Here is a 22,207-nt window from a genome sequence, read left to right as displayed (position 1 = left end):
GAAAAGCTATCTGCTATTTTGATGGACTACATTCCCTGAGCAAACTTCCAGCGATTTTGTTCGGCATTTGCCTTACTCGCAGGCATGTTGGAAAAGCCGTCAAGCGCCGACGCCACACTGCAGCTCACCGTCGTCGGGGTGGTTGCCACCTCAACCCCTCGACTACGCGACCTTCCGGTTCTGCCCTTTTGCAGCACGACCTGCAGAAGGCCTTCGCGTGCACCTGACCAAAGCACAGACGGCGTGTAAATCAGCAAGAGAGGTTGCTCCTGCCACGAATCTGTCGCTGGATCCGCCAGTGTCCCGTGCAGGCAGTCAGGAGGAAGTGTACCTCCGCCGTGAGTGTATTTAGGATCGCGCTGATCTCGGCAGTAAGGCCGCGGCCACCAAAGAGTACTAGTCTGCTTCGGATCCAGAGCCGCCTACACCGCGCGTGGCTTCGCCTCCAAGACACCTCGGCAACGTGCTCGTGGGCCTGTTGGTATTGTCAGACTCACTTGGCAAGACTGTAGAAACTGTAATCTGTTCCAATGTGCTCCATTCAAAGAGAGCGAGGACTTGAGCATTTGGAGAACGAACTCTGACTGTACAAGCAACTATTGTTGTTTCCTCAACCAAAACTTGTACTTAAAGTTCTCACGTTTAGTCGTGAAATTATTGTCCTGCTGTGTTCTGTACTGTGTCTTTTGGACAAACAGAGCGGGTTGGGTTTCACACGATCGTAGGTTCCTAGGTGGTTTCGGCTTCCAGATACGTCACAAGCCCAAGCATTAAACATGTTCCCAAATTCTGCAAGTAACAGACTGCGGAGAAATAGTTTTATATTGCTATGCGTCTTTTCGACGATCCTACCAGAAGAAGGGAATGACCTGTGCTTTTATCCAATCATGAAGTCTGCTGCTTCTTGGCTTGTCATCAACACTGCCAGTCTCTCCAAACTTTTCATGCCATCCTTTGAAGCTCTGCATATCTGGCGGATCTGGACCATAGGCATTCGGAGTTTTTACTGAACTGTGATAGGGGGCCGTGTTTCACGAAACGACAGCACACACTCAGTTCTCCTTGAACAGGTGCCATTGTGAAAGCAGCACTACCCGTACATTTCTCTATCTGTAAAACTTAAGAGGGTGAGGGGGATCAGGATCAGATGCTGTCAGAGCACATGTCCGAGTGCCAGATCGTTCAGAAGTGATACTACAATTGTCAATTATTCGGTTTGTTACCACAACGACCTCTGGTTTTACTTTCACAACCGTAAAAAGTCCTGTAAATAGCAAATATGGAACTTGTAACACAGTCTAATGCAACAGCTTTCAGATGCTGAAGTATTGTGTGGTTGCCATCGCTGCGGGAACAGTTAATCATAGCATCGTTGGCCAAAGTTGTTTTCAGCGCTATAAAACAAAACAAAATAATAGCATCGCTGGGCCAGTCTCTCATTACATTCAGTAAACACATATACGCGGTACATATCTCCAGTATCGTGAGTGAAAGGAACGACTTTGTTCCCAAACAAGACACATCGTACATACCGTGAATGTTTGCACTGTTGGACAGCGTTTTCAGTGCGATTCGGAAACAAATATAGATGGTGTAATCAATCAAACGAAATGCAACTGCTATGTAACAAACTACCGGAGTTCGCAGGTGTCACATGCCAAAATACTCCAACCTCCCTGAAGGATCTGCGAAGTTCTGTCGGTAAAGTTCAGGTTCCCGAGGCACAAAAAGCGTTTAATAGTTAAGATTACAGTCCTCTAGGGGTTGTGGATGAGGTTATGACGAATAACCATTGTCCAGGTATGTACCCTCTGGATGTGAAGTAAGTTCGAAAAGTGGATGACTTTCAAATTTCCCGCGGGACTACACGCACGCAGCAGAAACAATGAACTCTGACTTGTGTGCTCCACAGAACCTGCTCCACATGGTGATCTTGCTGTTCGTTGCACAAAGTTGCGACGCATGCTTACATTACACACTATGGTGAGCTGAGCTGCAGTGGAGCCCCACAGCCGACCCTCTTATAGTTGCGAACAACGTATCAGTTTCGCACAGCCTTCATTGCAGTCGGAGGAAACTGGTATGCGACTGATAGAAGCTATCCGTACATGGATGCAATTTGTGCAGCTGTACCGTTACGAACAGCACTGGGAAGCGGACCTTTTGAAAGTGACCCGAACTTCAAACTTAAGTTACAGCCAAACGGTACATTTACAGATATAGGTTCTTTATCAGAACTTCACCTACTAAGCCGTTCTTAAACCCCTAGGTGTATGTAATTTTTAAAAACATTGTACATTGTTAAAATCAGAATGCCTGTCACACTATCTTGAGGTACGTCAGACGCTACGTCAGCTTCTGACGACGTCCGTCTGTTGAAAGGACGACACAGTGACTTCCGCTCGATAAATCTCCAGTCCAATAACACCTCTGTCACTTTGGTGTCGTCTGAAGAAGGAGGTCCCATGTCAGAGTTGGTTCCTTGCAACGTAATAACAAGTAAGGACTTGCTGCCCGATGCAGCAGCGAGTAAGAGAGGTTGGCATAAACCCGCATTCAACAGGTTAAATACGCCGCCGCGTCTGATAGATGACTTATGCCAAAGCGCAGCGCCGATAAGCTAGACTCTGCAACCGTAGCTTACGACGGCATCGTCTTCTTACTTCAGATCCAGCAGCGCTTGCTATGGGGCCTATTGCAAATCAAAACTGTCTATCGAAGCCTGTAGTCAGCAAGCTGTGGCGGACCACGCTTTGCTGTGCGTGTCAGCTTAAATGGTGAAGAAACAAAGAAGGGAGAAAGCTCACGTATCTAATACGTACTGGAATTAGATATACGACCTAACATCCTTCTCGCCACTGCCTCTGTCCGTCTCCCCCCCCCCCCCCCTCTCTCTCTCTCTCTCTCTCTCTCTCTCTCTCTCTCTCTCTCTCTCTCTCTCTCTCTCACACACACACACACACACAGTCCATCTCCTCCTTCCCATGTTCTACGTCCATTTCCTTCTATAGCCTGCTATAATTGCTAAAATGTTGCCAGTGTAGGACGTCGTACACGAACTGAACTCTAGAGTATTCCCCGTAAATGTTCCCTAGGATTCGTGTCGAGCGATCTAGATAGCCAAATAATTCGCTCGAATTGTCTAGAATCAACTGCAGACAATTTTGGCCCAGTGACGTGGTATATTGCCATGAGAACGAAAAATTCATGAGTGGCTACAAATAGACTCAAAGCTGCCAAACATAATCATTTCCAGTCAATCATAGGATCAGTTGAACCAAAGGACCGAATCCATTCCATATAAACACCACCCACATTATTATGCAGCTATCACCAGCTTCCACAGTGCCTTGTTAATAATTTGGGGGCCACAGTTTCGTGTGATCGAACCCTACCATCAGCTCTTACCAACTGAAATTGGGAGTCATCTGAGCAGGCCACGGTTTTCCAGTCGCCTATGGTCCAGTCGATATGTCACAAGCCTAGGAGATAACGTGCTGCTAGGCACTTGCTTCGGCCGCCTGCTGCCATACCCCTTAACTTCACATTTCACCGCATTGCCCTAATGGGCACGTTCGTTCGTACATTCCACATTGATTTGTGCTGTTAGTTCAGAAAATGTTGCTTGTCTGTTGGCAGTGACCACTCTATGCAAACACTGAAGGTCGTCGGCCACTGCGTTATCCGTCGTGGGAGGTAATGCCTGTAATTTTGTGTTCTTGGCATACTCTTGATACTGTGGACCTCGGAACATTGAATTTCCTAACGATTTCCAAAATGGAATGTCCCACGCGTGTAGCTCCAACTACTATTCCGCGTTCGAAGTCTGTTACTTCCCGTCGTGCGACCATAATCACGTCGGAAACCTTTCCACATAAATCACTTAAGTACAGATAATACCTCTACCAATGCACTGCCTTTTTATACATTGTGTACGCGATACTTCCACGATGTGTATACGTGCGTATCGTTATCCCACGACTTCTGTTAACTCGGTGTAGGATGTAAAGTTGACAGATTTCGAAGATATCATTGTAGAACCTTCGGAGATAAACGGCTTTGAACAAACATACATTTACGTTTTTATTTGTATAGACTGAACATTGAGAGAAGACACCCTCATTCTGAATTGTGTCAAGAGAGAAGTTATTGATTCGGCGGCAGTAACAAACACTGTGGGCATGTATTGTTTCCAAGTTAAGTATTTTATATTGTTTCAAACTTCAGTAAAGTGATCCAGTATTTTTGTGCATTGTAGTACCTGCTTGACCCTCTCCAGAAATAAATCTCTGCCTGCCAGGACCCACTACAGTGCTGACGGGAATGTCTCAAGTGTTTTTTGGTCCTGCACTGCCCTTATGCACGAGGAGCACGCGACGGAGCAGAAACGGTTCGATGGTTTTCTGCATCAAGAAACACGAAGTCTACCTGAGCTTAGGTATCTATTTTCTTCTGGATATCGTAATCGTTCAAGCTGGGTGAAAGCTGTGTTCCACACCATTAGTGCTTTCTGACATGTTGTTTGAAGGTAATATCTTGTAGTTGGTTAGGCGATATCATGTTCCTGTTCAGTTTCATCTACACAATCGACTTTTAGACCCCTCTGTTGGGATATACTTCACGATCTTCTTGTGTTCACGAGTAGCTGAATACTGTCAAAGACCAGTTTCACGTTCGCTCATGAATCTGATTTTTTCCCCCCAATTTTGCCGTTAAAGCGGAGCTTTTTGGTAAATTCCTTCCGTCTACTTCTGATGGTGCATCGTCATTGGTCAGAGAGCGAAATAGGCAGAACAAGACATGAGGCATGTTAATGAAAATTGCGTTTTCGTGGTGCAAATGTCTTCGTTTGTATTCCTCGTGCGCCGTATTACTTCATTCATGTCAGGAAACCACGAAGTTGGAAGCCTGTATCCGTCTTCTCTAATGAAGTTACGTTCTTTCTTGGAAATCTCAGTGTCTTGGCCGCAGTTGCTCTGATGCTCCCCTGTCGTAGCGTAAAATCTATCTTTTAACCGCGTGTGGCGTTTATACTCTTTATAGAGTTCTTTCACATGTCTTCTTTCTTCCTATATACCCTGTGCACAGTCACATATCATTTCATAAAGTCTCGCAGTGTGAAGGTAACCAGGTGCGTCCGTTTTGCATCGGAAACACTTTTGTTTTGTACCGACTGAAAAGTGTAGTCCATATAGCATTTTTGCGTAGAATCCCGCTGATGCTTCTCCTTGTTGGGCACCACTGTTCTCTATACTTACCGAGCGCATCTGTTGACTGAAGGTGGTTTCGGATGGCGTAACACTTTCCGGTGGCAGTGTCCATTGAAACAGTATTTGTTTCAATACGAAACTCCTTACTGTGAAGGAAACAGCCAGAATTGTGTTCTTGAGAGACGAGGCGGGATGGGACAGGTTCGTATTCCAAAGGGGCAGACATCGAATGCGGTAGTATCTTCCCGCTTTATTTCCCCTGGCGTGTCTGTCACAGGAGACTGAGTCAGCAACTGTTCTTACTTGCCGGTAGTTTTCCCACCACTTGTTCATCCAGCTGCGATAATTCTGTCTCTAATGATGGCTTTAACGACGGGTTATAAAAGCTCTATTTTCTTTGTTTCCTTCTTTTCGACAGGTCGGGCCATTTGTAATGAGATAAGAGGTCGTTCATCTTGAACCGGCACCTTCAAATTTCTTGTCCTATCAACAGCACAACTAGACAGTTTCTATGCACCAGTGCTTCCAAGCTGTGCACTTAAGTCACCCAATTGCCTCAGTTTACATTCAGACCCTGCAGTTCTGCAATTAAGTCAATCACTAGTAATCGGTAACAAAGCGGGATAGGCACAGAAGTTAGTGGCAGACCCCATATTTTGCTTCAGCGAGAACAAACATCTTCTTGTGACCTTCTACAAAGTACTCAAAACCACTGCTTCACAAAAGTTTTCATTCCGTCATTGTTCTCGAGTCGATGAATTTTTCAGTTTTACTTACTTATCGGTTTGGACTGGGTCTTAAAGTACGTCCACACGGACCATGACGTCCAACACAAGGCTACACGAATTGCACCCGTATGTACGACTACATTATCACTCACTTGCCTGGCCATTTTTTTCGGCAATGTATTCGCGAGCCAGAAGTGTTTACGCAAGCCACAGTATGACCGCGAAATGGACGAAAGCGAGCTAGTAGGAGTGAATGCCACTCTCCTGCGTTAGTATTCTACACGTGGAAACGTTAGCAAGAAACAGCGAAACTGGGATTCGTGGAGTCATTTCTTGCTTAAAAAAAATGGGAGCTGCTTCCGAAACTTTCGCTTATAAACTATTGCTGGACTCCTACCTTCTCCAGAAACGTAAAACACAATTTTGAATGTATCGTTTAAAAGCGTTGCTTCCGATATTTTGTAAGGCCAATATCAATATGAACGACTAGACACCACACTGCGCAAAATAATTACAAGGTCACTTTTTGAAACAATTCATTTTCCCCTCACTGCGGCACAGAAGCATGAAATTAGGCTCCACCGTAATCATGTACAAGCGTGCTACCCTGTGACGTCATCCTAGGTCTCGGCGACGGTTCAGATAGCAAGGTGTCGACACGTGGGAAGAAAAGGCCAGTGTTCAGAACTTTATGTAAGTTTTAGGTGGGGTTAATGCTGTCACATTGGCATCAAAGTTCACCACTACTCCGCCCAAAGCCACCATAGAGGTGTCACACTATGGAAAAGTCGTCACATGCCACCTTACCTGCATATCAGCCTTTCTCTTGACGCCACTGAGCTGGAGGTCAGAACCGCGACGCATAGCGTTCAAACCAAGCGATTTTCTTGAAAGTTGCTGAGGAATGTATTTCAAACACGCCGTCGCTAAGTATCGACGCGAAAAGGCTACGGGAGGTGGCATGACGGGCGTAAATGAAACCACCTGTTCTCTTGGGCCTCTCATTTACACGCATTTCGTAGCCTAAGAGACAGTTTCCACTACTATATGCAACGGAATGACGTACTTCAGTCTTTGACACTACTTACACCATCGCGGAAGATTAAACCCTTCTCTAAGGACATTGTGGGGCTGCAACCCCAATGAACCTGCTCTGACCTTTTTTGGAGTGCAGTGCACGTTTTTGTCTGGTATACTGGATGGAACCACTAGAGACAGTTGAAAACCATTCGACGAAACTGAAACTTGGTCCGAAGCTGCAAAAAAATGTGGTCTTTCTGGTCTTGTAGTTTGGTCCCTCCTATGGTGTAATCATGGAGGAGAGGGTGCGATTAGGACACGTGTGTGAATGAAAGGCAATTCGGTGCTGCTCATGCATCTTTGTTGAGCAGTTTAAATCGTACCAAAACAAACAGCCCTCGACCTAGTCCTATGTAGCTGTGGGTAGGCAACCGCGTGGAAATCTGATTCCCATGGCCGGAAGAAGGCGTAAGTGCAGAAGTGTAGCACGGTTCAGCTAAGGACGGCGAAGGCGACTGCGAATCGTTCAAGGTTTATCTCTGTAGGGTTACACACAGAAGTTCCGACGGACTTCGGCAATTCCAGCAGGACAATTCGACACCCCGCACGCCCATAATTGCTACAGAGTGGCTCCAGGAACTCTCTTCTCAGTTTAAACAGTTCCACTGGCGACCAAACTCGCCAGGTATGAACATTATTGAGCATATCTTGGATGCTTGCAAAGTGCTATTCAGAAGAGATCTCCACCCCTCTTACTCTTAAGGATTTATGGACAGATCTGCAGGATTCACGTTGCCAATTCCCTCCTGCACTACTTTAGACATCAATCGAGTCCATGCCACGCCGTGTTGCGGTACTTTCGCGTGCTCTCGAGGGCCCTACACTGTATTAGGATGGCGTACCAGTTTCTTTGGTTCTTCGCTGTGTAATTGCCTTCTGCTTCCACGATTTTCCTTTCACTCAGTGTACGTGACTCGCTCCACTATTGCAGAACGGTTATTTCACACGGTAAGACATCCTTAATTGCTACCAAATTCAAGGTTCGTTCGTGTGCACTTCCGACACACTCCACACGCACATTGTAATAAATTAAATTGCTTTTAACTATGGGAAACAGTCCAAGTAAATTTCTGTACCTCCGAAATTATGAAAGACATAATAGAGTTGAATTTAATACGGTAAATACGTACTTTTATATGACAGCATAACATAGTTTCATTAACATTGGTTTATGGAAACGCACAAAATGCCGTCACAGCCTGTCAGGTCAGTTAACTTACCCTTACACAGCAGAATGCTGCAGCAGGACAGATGGATTCCAAACTGTGGGGATCCAGCCACATGGATCCCTCCCCATACAGCATTTGCAGGTGCACAAAAGTGCCTTTCACACTGAATTACACAATGATACGCGACAAGCTACACGTTCCATAGGAATTCTGCTTGAGAATGGCTCCTTTCGATCTTGAAAGCAGTTGGGGAACTAGGAAACCTGAGGTGAAAACACTGAGAAAAGGAAGCTGTAAGACTTTCTCGGATAGCTCAGTTGGTAGAGCATGGCTGCTGGAATAATCAAACTCACTACTTCTGAAGTAGGTGCTATTATTCTCTTTAACGAGCCCATTCATGGTATGTGAAGTTTAGAACTCAAATATATCGACGAAAGGAGTTCGATGCAATTCTCAAAAATTCTCGAGAAAATAGGTTTTGAAGTTCCTCGACCATACGGAATATGCTAAAATAAGACGGGTTTGTTGATCAGCTGTGTGACTCTGTTGCAGTGCTTGCTTAGAGACGAGAGAAGTCTTGGGTGCGGTTCCCAGCGAAATGAAATTTTTAAACAAATTTGAATGTTCTACGAGGATTTCTAGGAAGGGTATAATACATAACGATTGAAAAAACCGGTAGCGCCCGAGACTAGTAAACGCTGGATCATTTTTTTGTTTTTGGCCGTTTAGTTCGAATATCTGTCACTTAAATTTAAAATTCAGCAGCTCTATGGCAATTAGTACAACTAATTGGAGTTTCATACAAAATGCATGATTCGTATTTCTAATCACGTACCACATATAAAAATCCAGTTTGCCTTGCAAACATAAATTCCGGATTGCCACCTTTTGTAAAAGATTGTTTAACAAGGGTGTTTAAATTTTAAAAAATTACATACTAAATTTTTTCCATATTTATGTATTTAATGCTTCACGAAAATGATCGTTGAACACGTACCTTTACTGAAAAATATGGTTCCACTGGCAATAGAATCCAGTCGCCCACACCTCAGGTACTCTACTACATAGCCACACTGCTTGTTTACAAAAAAAAACTCTTTGTGTTAAACATGTTTGAACAATTTCGTAGTTGAAAGTTTTGGGAGTTTCAAATGCTTTTGGTGATAGATATTTTAGTTCTGTACTTCACATGCCACAAATATATTTTTAAAAAATACGAATATCCGATTACCGTGTGACGTTCTTGCAAGATTATTCATCCCATAGTCTCTAACCTGTCTCTCTTGTGTAAAAGAATAACTATTATTTGTCTTCTGCAACTGATTTTAGTGCTGTTTCAACAAAACATATTTCACCATTCTTTAGCTTTCTGTTGTATCCATTGTTTTGTGCTGTGAAGTCCCTGTGTGACCACTGCCATTTCATATGACACGGGTGACCGGAATCTTTGTGCTAGGGCTACCATGTTTGTGGTTGCTTCTTTTCTAAAGGTATTGACGCTATCACTCGTAGACTTCGTTATTTTGACATCTCGGTAGTGTTACCCTTTCCATTTCCATACTATACTGAAGCGCCAAAGAAATTGCTATAGGCATGCGTATTCAAATAGCGTGTTATGTAAACAGGCAGAATATGGCGCTGCTGTCTGCAACTTCTACATCTACATCTACATTTATACTCCGCAAGCCACCCAACGGTGTGTGGCGGAGGGCACTATACGTGCCACTGTCATTACCTCCCTTTCCTGTTCCAGTCGCGTATGGTTCGCGGGAAGAACGACTGTCTGAAAGCCTCCGTGCGCGCTCTAATCTCTCTAATTTTACATTAGTGATCTCCTCGGGAGGTATAAGTAGGGGGAAGCAATATATTCGACACCTCATCAAGAAACGCACCCTCTTGAAACCTGGCGAGCAAGCTACACCGCGATGCAGAGCGCCTCTGTTGCAGAGTCTGCCACTTGAGTTTATTAAACATCTCCGTAACGCTATCACGGTTACCAAATAACCCTGTGACGAAACGCGCCGCTCTTCTTTGGATCTTTTCTATCTCCTCCGTCAAACCGATCTGGTACGGATCCCACACTGATTAGCAATACTCAAGTATAGGTCGAATGAGTGTTTTGTAAGCCACCTCCTTTGTTGATGGACTACATTTTCTAAGCACTCTCCCAATGAATCTCAACCTGGTACCCGCCTTACCAACAATTAATTTTATATGATCATTCCACTTCAAATCGTTCCGCACGCATACTCCCAGATATTTTACAGAAGTAACTGCTACCAGTGTTTGTTCCGCTATCATATAATCATACAATAAAGGATCCTTCTTTCTATGTATTCGCAATACATTACATTTGTCTCTGTTAAGGGACAGTTGCCACTCCCTGCACCAAGTGCCTATCCGCTGCAGATCTTCCTGCATTTCGCTACAATTTTCTAATGCTGCAACTTCTCTGTATACTACAGCATCATCCGCGAAAAGCCGCATGGAACTTCCGACACTATCTACTAGGTCATTTATATATATTGTGAAAAGCAATGGTCCCACAACACTCCCCTGTGGCACGCCAGAGGTTACTTTATCGTCTGTAGACGTCTCTCCATTGATAACAACATGCTGTGTTCTGTTTGCTAAAAACTCTTCAATCCAGCCACACAGCTGGTCTGATATTCCATAGGCTCTTACTTTATCAGGCGACAGTGCGGAACTGCATCGAACGCCTTCCGGAAGTCAAGAAAAATAGCATCTACCTGGGAGCCTGTATCTAATATTTTCTGGGTCTCATGAACAAATAAAGCGAGTTGGGTCTCACACGATCGCTGTTTCCGGAATACATGTTGATTCCTACATAGTAGATTCTGGGTTTCCAAAAACGACATGATACTCGAGCAAAAAAACAGGTTCTAAAATTCTACAACGGATCGACGTCAGAGATATAGGTCTATAGTTTTGCGCATCTGCTCGACGGCCCTTCTTGAAGACTGGGACTACCTGTGCTCTTTTCCAATCATTTGGAACCTTCCGTTCCTCTAGAGACTTGCGGTACACGGCTGTTAGAAGGGGGGCAAGTTCTTTCGCGTACTCTGTGTAGAATCGAATTGGTATCCCGTCAGGTGCAGTGGACTTTCCTCTATTGAGTGATCCCAGTTGCTTTTCTATTCCTTGGACACTTATTTCGATGTCAGCCATTTTTTCGTTTGTGCGAGGATTTAGAGAAGTAACTGCAGTGCGGTCTTCCTCTGTGAAACAGCTTTGGAAAAAGGTGTTTAGTATTTCAGCTTTACGCGTGTCATCCTCTGTTTCAATGCCATCATCATCCCGGAGTGTCTGGATATGCTGTTTCGAGCCACTTACTGATTTAACGTAAGACCAGAACTTCCTAGGATTTTCTGTCAAGTCGGTACATAGAATTTTACTTTCGAATTCACTGAACGCTTCACGCATAGCCCTCCTTATGCTAACTTTGACATCGTTTAGCTTCTGTTTGTCTGAGAGGTTTTGGCTGCGTTTAAACTTGGAGTGAAGCTCTCTTTGCTTTCGCAGTAGTTTCCTAACTTTGTTGTTGTACCACGGTGGGTTTTTCCCGTCCCTCACAGTTTTACTCGGCACGTACCTGTCTAAAACGCATTTTACGATTGCCTTGAACTTTTTCCATAAACTCAACATTGTCAGTGTCGGAACAGAAATTTTCGTTTTGATCTGTTAGGTAGTCTGAAATCTGCCTTCTATTACTCTTGCTAAACAGATAAACCTTCCTCCCTTTTTTTATATTCCTATTAAATTCCATATTCAGGGATGCTGCAACGGCCTTATGGTCACTGATTCCCTGTTCTGTACATACAGAGTCGAAAAGTTCGGGTCTGTTTGTTATCAGTAGGTCCAAGATGTTATCTCCACGAGTCTGTTCTCTGTTTAATTGCCCCAGGTAATTTTCGGATAGTGCACTCAGTATAATGTCACTCGATGCTCTGTCCCTACCACCCGTCCTAAACATCTGAGTGTCCCAGTCTATATCTGGTAAATTGAAATCTCCACCTAAGACTATAACATGCTGATAAAATTTATGTGAAATGTATTCCAAATTTTCTCTCAGTTGTTCTGCCACTAATGTTGCTGAGTCTTGAGGTCGGTAAAAGGAGCCAATTATTAACCTAGCTCGGTTGTTGAGTGTAACCTCCACCCATAATATTTCACAGGAACTATCCACTTCTACTTCACTACAGGATAAACTACTACTAACAGCGACGAACACTCCACCACCGGTTGCATGCAATCTATCCTTTCTAAACACCGTCTGTACCTTTGTAAAAATTTCGGCAGAATTTATCTCTGGCTTAAGCCAGCTTTCTGTACCTATAACGATTTCAGCTTCGGTGCTTTCTATCAGCGCTTGAAGTTCTGGTAATTTACCAACGCAGCTTCGACAGTTGACAATTACAATACCGATTGCTGCTTGGTCTCCGCATGTCCTGACTTTGCCCCGCACCCGTTGAGGCTGTTACCCTTTTTGTACTATATAAGACAGCAAGTGTCTGGCGCAGTTGTTACATCGGTTACTGCTGCTACAATGGCAGGTTATCAAGATTTAAGTGAGTTTGAACGTAGTGTTATAGTCGGCGCACGAACAATGGGATACATCATCTCCTGTACAGCGATAAAGTGGGATTTTCCCGTATGACCATTACACGAATTTCAGGAATTCGGTGAAACATCAAATCTCCGACATCGCTGCGACCGGAAAATATCCTGCAAGAGCGGGACCAACTTCCGGAAACTACTGCGGATTTCAATGCCGGCCCATCAAGTGTTAACTGGGCCATGAACACCATGTCAGCTGTGGATACTCCGTAATCGTGTTGGACGCGTGCAAGTGGAGTGATACGGGACCCCTCATACGTCTTCATACGACCCTGACACGTGACACGTGTGTATGCATCCTGTCTGATCACATGCATCCATTTATGTCCACTGTGCATTCCGAAGGACTGCAATTCCAGCAGGACAATGCGACACGCCAGACGTCCAGAATTGCTACAAAGTGGCCCCCGGAACACTCTTCTAAGTTTAAACACTACCGCTGGCGACCAACTCCCCAGCCATGAACATTATTGAGCATATCTGGGATGCCTTGCAACGTTCTGTTGAGAAGAGATCTGCATCCCCTCGTACTGTTACGGAATTATGGACAGCCCTGCTGGATTCATCATGTCCGTTCGCTCCCGCACTACTCTGGACATTAGTCAGGTGCATGCCACCTCGTGTAGCGTCTCTTCTGAGTGTTCATGGGGGCTCTACACGATATTAGACAGGTGTACCAGGTTTTTTGGCTGTTCAGTATAAAGTGAACGGTATAATGTATATTGCCAGAATGGGCACATTGTTCCCTGTGGTTCACCTGTGACGCATGTATCAGCTACATATTTGTGGCAGTATATGGCTTGATATATATGTTACACAAATCATACAAAAATTCTGTTTCCAGTTCTTTAACAGGAAACGTACTTGCTTAAGATCGTGTACATACGACGTTACTGTAAAACTTTTATAAGAAGTCCCTTAAATTCAAATATCCTGTTTCGAAAAGTATAAACCACTGGAGATGCCTAAAACTATAAGGTGATACATTTTTGCTTCCACCAATAACAAACACTCAGTTTATCAAGACGAGTAAAAGTTGTTCTTATCTACAAGAGAAAAAACTTCAACAAGGTAACTGATTAAGAATGGTAGTTAATGGTATTAAGTCTCCTCTGTTAGGTGTGAACTTGCATTGTTTCGAAAGGAAGTCGACCACTCTTCCTAACCAAACCAAACCATTTTCTCATTCAGTTTATTTAGCTAAAAATATTGGAGCGAAGAAGAAGATTTCCTTACTTAATAAAGAATTTCTTTACTTAACTAGATGCTTTTGCTTTGTATTTTTTTCGGAGTTTGTAAATCGCTATTTAAAAACATGACATTGTACTCAGAGCGGGTAAAAGAACGACATTTACCCGTATTGTAAAACCTGTGTTAATCTAATGTTCAGCTATGCCTCTATATATGACATATGCACATAATTCTAGCATTTCTTGTACTGTGTCTTTTAAATTTAGCAAGTGTGAGGACTGAGAGAGCAGTATTGTGACAAAATATGTGAATCATCAGCTCGTTGCATCTCGAGCAACTGAAAACGAAGAAAATGGATTGTTCGCATTTGTGGTTCTACGGATGGACGAATCAGTAACTGACAGTGATGTCTACTGTTCCAGAAAGCAAGCTGTTCCACGCAAAGGATGGCCAGATGGTTGTCACGGACATCAACACCAACGAAAGCACGGTCGTGGTGCCCACAGAGGTAAGTTCTATTCGTAGTAAAGCCGAACGTACCACTCACGAATTTATGAACCAAAATTACCCACCACGAGAGGGAATGCTGCCTGGTGGCACTTTTTTTAAAGTGTAACTATGTTAAACTGTTATGCCTTTTTACGTTGCATTGGTTCGTTGATACGTGACACTGCATGCATTCGAAAATAGCCACAGACCGAAACTAGCCAGATACGTACTACGTGATGTAATAAAATTCACCTGTATAAAAGTTTCTATCAGCCTACGGTTGAGATGAAAATGGTTTCAACATTCACAGATTATCGGTTTGCCGACAACGCCATCGAATTAAGTCACTGTACTAAGTGCTGCGATATTTGTTTGTTACTGGTACTCCGCTCTTGAATCCTCCTCACGACTTAAAGTGCCTTTCCCCATGACTAGTATGCTTTGAGTAATAGGATTAGGTTTCCTTGTGTATCTTTAGACAGTGCATACTTCGTGTTGAGTGTCAATGTCAATTCCTTTACTTATATGAGCAGCGCCGTAAGCACTGTAATGTGATTGATTCATGACGGGCTATTCAAAAATCATTCAGAGCCAACGGCCGGGTTGGGGATTTTCTCTGCCCGGGGACTGGGTGTTTGTGTTGTACATCTAGAACCGAACGTAAAAGTCTCGTGTACTGTTTAGTGATTTTTCCAATTTTACTCGCTTCAGTGCGGATACTCCGGGGACTCGTTGCGGACAAAACGACGTCTGTGTTTCCTGGAGACAAATGTAACGACCGCTCTCTGATCGGTCATCCACAGACACGCGAGTGCGTGTGGACGTGAGTATCAAAACTTTTCTTTCTTTTTGTCCGCGGCTCGTGGTCTAGTGGCTATCGTTGCTACCTCCGAATCACGTGGTCCCGGGTTCGATTTACGGCCGGGTTGGGGATTTTCTCTGCCCGGGGACTGGGTGTTTGTGTTGTCCTGATCATTTCATCATCCTCGTTATTCGTGACAGTGGGTAGAATGGACTGTGAAAAAAGGCGGCTGTGAAAAAATTAGACCTTTGTACGGGCGCTGATGACCGCGTAGTTGAGCGCCCACAAACCACACATCGCCATCATCACAAGCTTTTTGATTTTTCTCCCGTGTGGTCACTATTGCAGATGCGATCTTCGGTTAGGTTTTCTCTTAAACTGAACCTGTTCACATCTGCCACAAATGTTTCTAATGTCTGCATTTTAGGGTCTTCTTCGTCTGGAACACTTGCACTTGGCCGCCGAACAACTCCAGAAGGGGCCTCCCAGCCAGAAATCCCGTACGGTCATTTCAATGCAGGCCATAATCAAATTTCTACGCCTGTGTGAAATTATACATTAAGAGACCGACAAAATCGAAAGGAGGTTAAAAAATGTCAGCAGTAGTTTCTCTAACAGCGGCTACAATCTACACTTGAATTCCGGGCTGCCGATCCGCTATCTCTGGCTGTGTCAAATTGTACTTCCAGACTCCTAAAAAACTTTCGATTTTAATGTCTTGATTACCGTGAAGTGACTTGGGTCTTTGCTGCATTCACCACATACGTGTTGCTCCCGACATTCACGCAGCAAGAAGCGAACCCTGTAACACAGTATTGTAGTTACTACGTTAGTGTGGTGTGCTTTCGCGTTCAGAACTAGACTCGTCGCAGGTTTGTAGTAACTAAAATATCAGTTGCAAAAAGCATAAGATAAAAATAACAGTAAAATAATCAACTGCCTGACAAGAGAAGGTGAAGCACCCAGAAGAAATGGATGACAACGTAACAGGTATAAGAGCCACGGAGTGCTTTAGTGTAGATCGTGTTTAGTCTTGTTATTAGGCCTGGTGGGCTATCTAAGGAGCATAAACAGTTTCCGATGTTGGGCGATCGCTGTGAAGCACGCGAAGGTGCCGCGCAGGAATCTGTAGTCGTTTAACATACATACTCGTAACGCGTAGAGGTGGTGACTGGGAAGCAGGGTTCTTAAATTTCTTGCACCGTCACAGATATTCTGGACGTCAGAGGAAAACTATCGTAACTGCTAAAATGACGATTATGAGGTTTCTGTGGCACGTGGCTTATTTAAGTAGTACGTTCTTAGTGGTGAACTACGGTATGTATACGGCTCACAGAAAAGAAACTCAGTTACGTGACAGTATTGAATGTGCAAGCAGAACGCAGCGGTAGTCAGTGGTAAGTGATCATGATAAAGACGAACTGCACGCAGAGACTACGGGGAAAGGATAACTGTACATTTGACTTACTTCACAGGTAGCAAAGCTCATCCGCAGCATCTTCTCTTTTCTCTCCTGTAAAGTCAGTAAAATGACACTTAAATATAGTTTAGCCACGACGTCCAAATTTTTCAAAGGTAATTTTTTCTCTGTCAGAAGTAATATGTTCCACCAATTAATCGACTGCTATTGACGCTAAAATATTTCGCCGCTGGTGATTTCTTTCTTTCCATTAGAGACTTCATTGATATTGATAACTAGGAAGACAGCAGGATTAGTAAAATGATGTGTACGCAAATGTGCAACATGCACAGGGACAGTTTTGTTAATTATTTCATTCCTCTGTTGTCATTAAACGAAAATAAAATAAATAAATGTATATACATTCATTTTCGTTTTTGCTTAAATCTTTTAATTTCTCTTTTATACATCTTATTTTGAACACACTGCCATTTCACTTCTTCCTCCATTCTTTGGTTCTCATCATGTTACTTTACAAGCAGCACCATCCGAAACACATCTAAGAACAGGTATTTTTATTCTGTGTATAAAGTTGCTTTATGGAGAAGATTGTACAAAAAAGAACAACACAGCGGAAGTGTTGCGTCTCCAGTTACTTCCTCCTCTCTCCACACTAGATTTAGCAGCACAAGCAAAATTATGTACAGTATGTAATTGTTACTGTTCCTCAAACTATAACAGCAGCATCCAGTTTGTATATGAGCATGGGTGTACTTATGCCTCAGATATGTAAAAGGAATTACGGTCGTTCAATGAAACTGTTGGTAACTTATTCTCTATATATCTCACTAATATAATAATTAAAATGACCACATAATAGAAATTGGTTTTGTATATGATGAGGAACTGTAACAGTGGATGCCCAAAGGGTGATCAATAATTCAGCAAATGTACTTCCTGTATAACATCACTGTATAGCACGAATTACTGCTATCATGACTTAATCATTCTAACCACCAGACATAAATACAATAGCAAGTTAGCCAGTGAGTAATCAACTCCTATGATGTCTGTGTTCTTATAGTTTAATTAAGACCCTCAAAAGGATCACTTTTTCACGAAGCATATTGCACTTCAAATTTTCTAATATATTGGGTACCTACTTAGTCTTCTATCATGCAGCTGTGCTCACTGAACATTATCTTACTTACAAATGTTGTGTGACAATCGATCATACTGTGGCGCCCTTATGTTGGGAACTTTATCAAATCGTGTATTTTAGTGTACACACTTTAGAACTTACAGGGTGTCCAGAAAAGGACTCCCTGATTTCAAAATTAAATATCTCGAAAACAAAGATCGATAGAGGAATGCAGTAAACGGTATGTTTATTGTGAAAGCTGTAAGAAGTATATACAGCAGTTTGAAATAATAGTTACAAAAGCTGCTAACAGATGGCGCTGTAATCGCCATACGTAATGCCTAGTATAAATAGTGATCCGAAGCCGAGAGCGATCAGATCCACCGTTGAAACGTGAAAGAAGGTTAGCGTACCGAAGGAAGAGATTAAAACCATGTACTCCATTGAACAACGCGTTTTTCTGGTGCTAGAGTACCACAGGTTAGAAGAGAGTCCTACGGCAACAAGGCGGAGTTTTCAAACACGATTTAATGTTCCAAAAGGACCCGATGCGAAGACCATTCGAACGCTCTTCGCAAAATTTCAACGAACAGGCAGCGTAACTGATGATCTAGTGGGGCATGTTGGCTGCAAGCAAATCGCAGATACGCGTGAAAATATCGCCACAGTTTCTGGAATTATTCAGCGAAATCCAATGTCCTTCCGTCCGTAGAATTGCATCTGAGACTGGTTTGAAGCGTTCCAGCACGCAGAAAATACTGAGAAAGAGCCTACACATGTTTCCGTTCAAAATTCAAACGCACCAGGCCATACCCGTACGAGCTGTGCAACAAAGGGTTGCCTTTGCTAATTAGATGTTCACAGTGATTGATAGTGAAGGATTTGATGTTGGCTGCATCTGGTTTACAGATGAAGCACACTTCACCTGAATGGATACGTGAATAAGTAGAACTGGCGATTTTGGGGTTCCGAAAAGCCGCATTGGTGTGAAGCGAAACCCCTGTATTTTCCTAAAGTTACTGTGTGGGCTGCAGTATGCAGCAGAGGCATTACTGGCCCTTTTTTCATTCGAGAAACGGTCACTGGTACACGTTACGTTGCAATTTTGGAACAATTCGTCGCCACACAGCAAGCGTTAGAGGATCGACCAGGTACTGAATGGTTTATGCAAGATGGAGCCCGACCACATCGAACCGAACAAGTGTTTCGCTTTCTTGAGGAATACTTCGGGAATCGAGTCATTGCTTTGGAATATCCCAAATTTACTGGTGCAGGCATGGATTGGCCTCCATATTCGCCGGATTTGACTCCCTATGACTTTTTTTTGTGAGGCACAGTGAAAGACATGGTCTACCCGAAGCATCCCGCCACGCTGGACGAGCTAGAATCGGCGATCTCTGTGGCATGTGAATCCATTTCGGTTGAGACACTACGAAATGTGATGGCGAATTTCATTCTTCGTCTGCGCCACCTCTGTAGTGCCAATGGTGAACATTTAGAAAACATGGTGATGTGATTGTTTGCAAAGATTGTTTTCACACGATTATTTCACTTATGTGTGCTGATATGAGCTGTACAGCGTACAGCGCCATCTGTTAGCAGCTTTTGTAACTATTATTTCAAACTGCTGTATAAACTTCTTACAGCTTTCACAATAAACATACCGTTTACTGCATTCCTCTATCGATCTTTGTTTCCGGGATATTTAATTTTGAAATCAGGGAGCCCTTTTCTGGACACCCTGTAAATTCCTCACATGGGTCCCTGTCAGTCTGTGTCCTTCTTCTGGGCATAGTGCTTACATGTTGCCCTCTTTACAGGATTGAGGATGCTCTGTCAATCTACGTGAAGTCATTTGTAAGCAAAATTGTTGCATGTACTTTCCAATCCGTTATTCAAAAATTTAGTACGATCTCTTTTTAGTCAGTCAACAGATACAGATTTTTTACTAATTTCAAGATAGTGTTGCTGTTTACATACACATACCACACAAGCTTAGTTAAAAATCTTAGACTAATATTTCCGCTGCACGAGAATATAACAGTTTACATATTTTCTACTACTCTATGGAACTTGTTTACAATATACATTAGCGTCTGGAACGGCTATCGCTCGTGTTACCTTGATTAAAATACTTTGTGACTGGTGGATGGCAGGGGTGGGGAGCGTAGTTGCTGGTTTGTACAGAGCATACTATGTGCTCAAGTGATCGATAGCTGCGCGCGCACCAAAGAAGAAACAAGTCTACTTACCGACTGTTACACCGTCCTTGTAGGTACTGGGGATGGCTGTGGTGGGGACTGCTGCTGCTGTGCGAGACTGGTGCACTGAGATGCCGTAGTAACACGCTATAGGCAAATAACAGCAACAAGACGGACGAGCGTTTAGTCATACGTGAATGGAAAAGTAACGTACAAAAAGGCAAAGAAAATTTTAAGTGGTGCACACGACACACTAACGGATGCACGCCACTTACATCTGAATCACACTCGCGTTCTTCAGAGTCACTCGAAGCTGTCAGAGTTCAATGAAATAAGTTCTTCCGTATCATTTTATACTATGCATTCATACTCCAGTACTTTCGTTATTACTTCTTTCGTGTGTCTTACAACATTATTCCAGTCCGACGGCGAAGTTCGATTTACAGCATCTTTTGCCTATTTCTTTCCACTTCCGCTAAAGTACATTTTTTTTCTGTCCCTTGTAACATAACATTTTACTTGAGCCCATACGGGTCCAATCGAACTGAAGCGGCATTGGTGTGGTGGCAGTCTAAGGACTCTATGACCATATTTTTGTCATTTCATCTAAAACGTAAAGAGATAAAAGTGGTTTACTCTGAGCCACGAGATCCAACAGTTCACCCTTTGTACAGTCGTCTGGTAGGGAATGTTTCTTCGTTGTAGACCGTCGATAACGTCTTGCTTCTTGGAAGCAACTGTAGGCGCCTAATCAAGGATAGTTGAATGATATGGGGAGTTATCTGTAAGAATTACTGAGGGCTTGCTCAAGTTTTTCAGAAGAGAGTACTTAAACTACCGCTGAAATGTATCTCTATTCATTTCTTCGTGGTTATCGGCGCTTTTATTCGATCTAAATAACAACATACAGTTTTCTATAAATCCTGCAGCTCTACCTGCATGGAGAAGACCCCCCTGCGGGTCCGGGGTAAGAATAGGCCCGAGGTATTCCTGCCTGTCGTAAGAGGCGACTAAAAGGAGTTTCAACCGTTTCGGTCTTCCATGTGATGGTCCCCCTTGGGGTCTGACGTTCATTTTTCAAAATTCTACCGAAATAAGAGCCTTTTGGGGAAGGACGCCTTACGCGGTGTATCATTGGTCCTCGGTGCACTAAGACCTTGGCACTCAGCATTGTAACGGCGTTGTAACCACTCCCATTATTCCTCAAATTGGGCCTAAACGCCTGATGGGTTGCACAAGTTACGCACATAGTGCGTTCCCATCTGCACCTACGATCATGATGGACTTTCCATGGCACGCAAAATCCAGCACGGTAGCCAGACCGTTGTGGTGGGGTCGTCATGTACCCTCTAGGTTGTAGCCCCCTGACAACACGGGGATCGTACTGCCGATACCTGAGCTGCACCCTCCCTACGTCGGCCAAGGAGTAGATGCCCCTCTCCTTGGGGCATCAGGACTCCCAGCAACGGTCATCCTGCCAGGTGGCCCTTGCTGAGGCTGGGTGGCACCCGTGGGGAGAGCCCCTGGTCGGAGTGGGTGGTATCGGGGCGGAGGTTTCGCAGATCAAACGTCAACACGTATCAGGTCGCTCTGCGGCCGAGTCTTTCAAAAGGAAAGGTACTGTCTCTGGTTCTGGTTCTCCTGCCCTTTCCCCCTTGGCCACTCCCTGGGAGGAAGGACAGACCCACCGGCTTGGGGCGAAGTACTTCCCCCGCTATTTGGTCTGTTCCCGAACCAATGGGGGGACGTTCGCCACCTCGAAGCCCATGTTCTTTGTTCAGCATTTCGAGGACATCTTCGGGGAAATTGAGGCTCTCAGCAAAATGCGTTCGGGGTCCGTTCTTATAAAGATCACCTCCGCCACACAGTCGGTGGCACTCCAGGTGTGCGACCGACAAGGGACATCCCAGTGTCCATTGTCCCGCATCTGGCACTGAATAGGACGCAGGGGGTTGTTTTTCATCGGGACCTCCTGCTGCAATCTGATGAGGAGCTCAGGGCCAACCTGGAGCGCCGAGGCGTGCATTTCGTCCTGCAAGTCCAGCGCGGCCCCAAAGACCGTCGCATCGACACCGGGGCCTTTATCCTCGTCTTCGAGGGGGACGTTCTCCCGGATAAGGTAAAGGTGATGTGCTACTGGTGCGACATGCGACCTTACC

General features: G+C 44.1%; 1 protein-coding gene across 1 annotated transcript in view; it reads left to right on the top strand.

The window, feature by feature from the left end:
- LOC124798316 (venom dipeptidyl peptidase 4-like) overlaps positions 1 to 22,207 on the top strand; it is a 318,770-nt gene that overhangs the window by 65,700 nt on the left and 230,863 nt on the right. The window contains exon 3 of the mRNA XM_047261654.1: positions 14,439 to 14,524. Within this exon, the coding sequence (XP_047117610.1) occupies positions 14,439 to 14,524 (86 nt within the window). The remainder of the gene's footprint in view (positions 1 to 14,438; positions 14,525 to 22,207) is intronic.

Source organism: Schistocerca piceifrons, chromosome 5, assembly GCF_021461385.2.
Source record: "Schistocerca piceifrons isolate TAMUIC-IGC-003096 chromosome 5, iqSchPice1.1, whole genome shotgun sequence".
Lineage (NCBI taxonomy): Eukaryota > Metazoa > Arthropoda > Insecta > Orthoptera > Acrididae > Schistocerca > Schistocerca piceifrons.
Note: the sequence above shows the minus strand (reverse complement) of the source record. Positions and strands in the feature narration are given on the sequence as shown.